The sequence below is a fragment of the Agrilus planipennis genome, unplaced genomic scaffold (genome assembly GCF_000699045.2).
Source record: "Agrilus planipennis isolate EAB-ADULT unplaced genomic scaffold, Apla_2.0 scaffold291, whole genome shotgun sequence".
Classification (NCBI taxonomy): domain Eukaryota; kingdom Metazoa; phylum Arthropoda; class Insecta; order Coleoptera; family Buprestidae; genus Agrilus; species Agrilus planipennis.
The window spans coordinates 284,421-290,571 of record NW_020440480.1 but is presented as its reverse complement, the minus strand read 5'-3'; the positions used below and the strand labels follow the sequence as shown (position 1 = coordinate 290,571).

Here is a 6,151-nt window from a genome sequence, read left to right as displayed (position 1 = left end):
ATTGGCATAGTCCGCATTTACGTTCTTCTTTCAACTTACTAACTAGAGCTGTTGCTGATGGAACGCCTACTTTTTCTCACGACAGACGTTGTAATAAATATAGAAAAGAGATGTCAGGTAGGAATTGCAGCGGACACGAATAAAGAAAAACTAATAACATTGCATCAATTAATGTGTAACAGAAGGAGACGCAACAAGAAGAATTTGAGTAGGGTACCAGCATCGGACTTTAAAGGAAGTTGAACATTCTCATGAATTTAGGAAAGCAAAGATATAATTCCAACCAGGCAGTTATAAAGCCGACCCTGATCTTTCGAAGTTCGATCCGAAATTTTCGAGAGGGAATTATGGAAGTTTACACTCCCTTTAAAAAGAACTCATGCTGAAATTGAGTGAAACATACTTTAAATAATATTTGATGTAATTTCCGTTTTACGAAAAACCAGATGCGGTGTCGCCTTTAAACTCGTTTAAATATCAGATCCATTTTAAATTACATAAGCGTATGTTCAGTTAACATCAGAGACATTTCTTCAGCTCCGTAAAATTTTGTAAGCTCATTTAACAAGTAACTTACGAGCAGGCCAGGTCTCGGCTTAGCGCTGTCATTAACTAATTTAGTGTGCATTGGTGCAGTTTAATTATCCTCGTAAATTTCCGTCAAACGTTAAAATTTGACCAAGGGGTCACTAGACCTTTTACTAGTTTAAATTTAGTCGTTCGGTTTTTGCAGAATTTTATAGCCGAAATATATAGGGAATCGGCGGTTATGACGCAGTTTGCTAGCTATTTATGTTCGAAAAGCAAAAAAAAGGAAAACACTAAAATGACCTGAATTTAAACTTCTTTTTAAGAAGAAAAATTCACAGTTATCTCATGTATGCGTAACTCATTCATGTAAATGCATATCATTGTTATTATTGTCACACAGCATGTGCCGCTTTTCCTACTCTGCTGCCAATATCAAAGTGTAAAATTATCTTTTTATTACTCTTTCCATTCTCAGATCCCTTAGCCCTAACTTCTTCAAATGCTTTTATCAACGATTATTGCACGCTTTCTTTCCTGTGTTTATTCAATATCTTCTAGAAGCCGATAGTACCATCATTTTATTTCAACACTATGATACTTTAGTATCTGCTTTCTACAATCTCACCTTCTTCTTGTGAGTGTTCTCATCACATTCATCAAATCTCTATTTACAGAAAGCAATTTTTAACTCAATCTTCTTTATCTAACGCTCCTTATTCAATTATTTTGTACTACCTCCGTTTAGAATTGTGGAATTGATGAAAAATAGGCCGGAAGAACTATTAGGGGAAGATCAATTTGGGTTTAGAAGAAATAGAGGAACGCGGGAGGCCATTCTAGCTTTACGGGTAACAATAGAGAAAATGATAGAAAAAGAGAAAAAGTGGGTACATACGATTTGTAGATTTAGAGAAGGCTTTTGACAATGTTAAATGAATTACAGAGATAGAACAGTGATACTTAGTTCGTATAAAGAGCAACAGGCAGTTATAGAACTGAGGCTGCAACGTAGAGAAGTAAATATTAGGAAGGGAATCAGACAGGGATGCACGTTGTCGACGCTACTTTTTAATCTATACGTCGAAGACGCGATCAACATCGTTAAAGACAGTACAACTGTAGGGATAGATATACAGGGACAAAAGATTGGTATGCTTAGGTTTGGATATGATATAGCAGTATTAGCATCTAGCAAGGGAGACCGAGCGGCATGGCCTAGAGGTTTAGACCATTGCTTAGCATTCGGGAGGACGCCGGTTCGATTACAGGTCCGTCTGCCTTGGTCCTAGTTTTTCTGTGGTTTCCTTGGATCACTTAGGTAAATGCTGGGGCAGTAATATTCCACAGATAATTTTTCATTCTCTTCTGTCTTCATTTCGTCCGTCTCAACTTTCTCATCCGAACCACCACCACCCACCCATTCCCACGATTCCTGAAAACAGGCTGAAGAGGGCCTTCCGCCCTACCTTCCGACGTAGTCCGGAGGGACTGCCCGCCCACCAGCATTACTGGCTGGTGGGAATGAAACACCAAAAATAAAAAAATCTAGCAAGGAGGAGTTAGAGATAGCTTTAAATAAAATGGAAGAGGTATTGACAAAACAGCACTGTATAAAAATAAATAAAAGTAAAACAAAACGGAAGAAAAAGTAGGGAAAGAGAGAATATAAAGGTAGGAGACGAAAAATTCGAAGAAGTGGCTGATTTTAGGTATCTAGGAAGTCAGTCAAGTCAGAACGAATGGAGTAGGGATATAATATAGAAGTGTTCGAAATGTAGTGTTACAGGGGAATAATGAGGATACCGTGGATAGATAAGGTTAGTAATGAAGAGGTATTAGAAAGGATAGAAGAACAGAGGACTCTATGGAAGTCAATAAGAAATTAGCGAGATAGGTTAGTAGGACACCTTCTGAGGCATGAAAGTCTAGTCAGAGACATATTAGAGGCAAAAACGGGAGTTAGAAGGGGTAGAGGTAGACCTAGATTAGATTACTGTTCGCAAATAGTTAAGGATTTGGGATGTTCTAGTTTTAGGGAAATGTAAAAATTAGGTGAGGATAGGAAAGAGTGGAGATGCGTATCCAACCATTCTTAGAACTGACAACTTTATGATGATGAAAACGTTGCAAATTGATAACACCACAACACTTACAGTTATTTTTTACCGACAACTATAGACTAATGTCTACTGTTGACAGTAAAAAGCCCAAAGCTCTAGAACTTTAACGAAAAAATCATTAAATTCGTATTTCCAAAATGTAGAATGAGCGTTACGCATTTTCCTGAATTTAACGATTACCCCAACAGCAACGGAAAAAATTCTTTTTCAACGATAATAACGTGAATTATGAATTAGTGAAGGATCATGATAAGACAGTAACGTCTAAATGGTTTCAGTTTAATGAACATAAGAAATGATTAACTTAGACATACTGATTTGATTATTGTTATGTCTTTTGATCACGAAATGTTTTTTTGCAAATGTGGTACAATAATTTTTTTGTACAACTTTTTCTTTTAGTTTGTTGTTTTATTATTTACCTAGTTTGAGAAGTATTACTGCACTTTGCACAATTTTTCAAATTTGGTCAAGAAATTTGTTTTCACCTTGATATTTGCCTACTGATCTTTGAATCTGCAAACATAGCAAATTTTCAATTTTGCGAAAAGGTCTGTCGTGTACACAGTTATTTCTGCTCTTGACCTTGTTGGCTGAAATCGCCCTTGTACACAACTGCGAAATAAATTTCCGAATTATTGGCACAGAATCACCAACTTGTTGTAAATTTATCTTCTCTGTTGATTTTTATTGAACCGATTCAGCATTTTCGTATGTACCATACTCAATTTGATTTAATAAAATTTTCCAAGCAAATTTACACGTTTCAAAAAGGTATCGTCTGTTATTTTTTATATATACTTACTTTACGCGAATGTTTTTAGCTGACTCTTCAAGTAATACAATTTTATAAACTTACGTTGGTACATTTTTAGTCTCAAAATGTTTTCCTTGTCAATCATTACAATTATCGACTTGTAGTGAAATATTTAATATGGCGGACGCCAGCCATTGATTTCAAAAATACATAATGGCTATGACAGCGCATGTAGGTAAATTTAAATAACTTTTTGATGAACTCTTGTGTTGTTTGATATTTAGCACTTTTTACATAGATAGAACTGAAATGAAAATGGCATACAAATACCTATTGTTTTTGCAAAAATCCACGTCCCAATGATTTCCATTTATGAAGTGATATCGCGGATTTTAGTACCCAAAGACTATATGTGTCAAATTATAAAAGATATTGACACATTAAATATAATACTCAAATATATAACTCATTAGACGCAACCTATCTTCAGGTTACGAAACGAGAATGAAATTCGTCAAAAAAAGTAATATTTAATTAGGGTACGAAACGGCTTTTAATTCCAATATACTTTTCTTTACATACAGAAAAAGCAAATAAAACATCAAAACTTATTAAATCTAGTTTACAATCTCAGATCTTTTAATTCATCTGGTCGAAAAACACCTCTCTCGGTTATAATTCCAGTGATAAGGGATGCAGGAGTGACATCAAAAGCAGGATTCCAACACGGAATACCTATTGATAAAAAACAATAAAAGAAAAAAAATTAGTGGTATGACTAAAATTGTCTCATGTGATTTACCATTGTCATTCCAAAAAAACAAGTGGATTATTCTAATCACACAAAGTTTTAATTAAACTAAGCTGAGAGACATGCGGGGACATTATTAGGCACCTAATACAATTTTTAAATATTTGTGCTCTCTTTACTACTCACCTTCTGCAGCTATTCTTAATCCTTGAAAATGTGTTGTTTCCTTATCCGGCCTTTCCTCAATAACAATTTCGTGCCCGCTTTTAATGTTCATATCAATTGAGGTAAAAGGGGCGGCAACAAAAAATGGTACATTATGATATTTTGCAACAACCGCAATTGTGTATGTGCCTATTTTGTTTGCAGTATCTCCGTTTGCAACAACCTGTAAAATAAAGTTCAAAATTCAAATATCTATTAGGACTATATTGACTGATCGACACCCCCATTTTTATTTCAGTAGTTTTCACTATTTCCGAAAAATTTGCACCTTTTATAATGTTCTTTTTAAACTTACCCTGTCTGCGCCTACTACTACCCCAGAAATTTTCTTTTCTTTCATCAGAGCTGAAACAGCACTATCAACAATAAGAGTTGAAGGTATTTTTTCGTAAACCAGTTCATAAGCCGTTAAGCGAGCACCCTGTAAATAAGGTCTCGTCTCTGTGCAGTACGCATGCTCTAGAAGAAGCAAAAGATTGACTAATTTCTTCGCACAACCTCTTGAAATCCGTCTACTTCAAAATGTATAATTTAAATAAAAACTATTTACCTAAACGTCCTTGGGCGTGTAAAGACCTAATGACCCCTAGTGCAGTACCATAGCTGTAGGTAGCTAGTGATCCTGTATTGCAGTGAGTTAACATAGTTACTTTTGAATTTTTTGGATACAAATCTAAAACGGCTTTGGCACCGTGATCACCAATGCTTTTATTATCATTTAGATCTTTTTCTGGCATACTTTCTATCGCCGCAATAAATCTACAAGTATCTGTTTTCATATCTATTGATAAAAAATTTATACGGTATGCAAATACACCTTTTTCTCATTTCTTCAACTGAAATTGATTCATTTTTTGAAAGATTTCCGGCCAAATTAGTCAGTTCATCTGCCGCTATTTTTATGTTTACCGCAGTTGGCCTAGCACTGACCAGATATTTCAATTTATCCCCAATTATATCTCGCAGTTCATCTTTATTTGAAAATTGTTGTTTATTTAACTCAACTACTAAACTAAGACATCCCACTATTGCTATAGCAGGTGCTCCTCTGACCTATGATACCAAGATACCAATTAAATGATAAACAAAAAATCATAACGTCCTGTCCTGTACAAAAACCTTATTACAGCCCTGTGCATTTTACAAATTAGTTTATTAATGTTGGCACAGATGTCAGCAGTGATCATTTTTTTATTGTCAAAATTGACAACTTATCTATTGATATCTATGATTGACATGTAAACAAGACATTAGCGTTAAGGTTATATATTTTAATAAAACAAATAAATTATTAATAAATACTTGTAATTGCTAAATATTCTCAAATATGCAACTAGAAAATATACTTGTAAAAGCCTCCCACGATGAAATTCGACCCCATTAATTTTCTAATAGAAAGATTTTACTAAATACATACCTATAGGTGTTTAGTTTTGTAGAAAAATAACTTAATGTCCCACATAATAATTTTTTATATTTCTTACTTGCATGTTTCGTATAGCATTCCATCCATCTTCAACCCCATTTATTTTTATATATTTGGATTGCCCTGGAAGAAGTAATTGATCAAGAATTTCCAGTTGATTATTTTTATATCTAATTGGTTCCAAAGTCATTATAACTGTTACTGCTTTTCTTAATTTTAATTAGAGGTCCCAAAAAAGTACAGCACGCCTTTTATTTATTGTGCAATGTTAATTGTGCTTAACTGATATGATTAAATGACCACAACTTGCAAACAAAATTTGAAAGATAAAAAGTTATCTT

The 6,151-nt window shown here is 34.2% G+C and overlaps 1 protein-coding gene across 1 annotated transcript; it reads right to left on the bottom strand.

Moving 5' to 3' along the window:
• Nucleotides 1-3,942: 3,942 nt before the first annotated feature.
• LOC108740261 (methylthioribose-1-phosphate isomerase) lies at nt 3,943-6,145 on the bottom strand. Its single transcript, XM_025979715.1, has 6 exons — nt 5,869-6,145; nt 5,202-5,437; nt 4,935-5,143; nt 4,680-4,843; nt 4,346-4,547; nt 3,943-4,143 (listed from the first exon to the last, which is right to left on the bottom strand). Exons 1-6 carry the CDS (start codon nt 5,998-6,000, stop codon nt 4,031-4,033), a joined length of 1,056 nt encoding a protein of 351 aa, XP_025835500.1. The 5' UTR covers nt 6,001-6,145; the 3' UTR covers nt 3,943-4,030.
• Between the last annotated feature and the right edge of the window lie 6 nt (nt 6,146-6,151).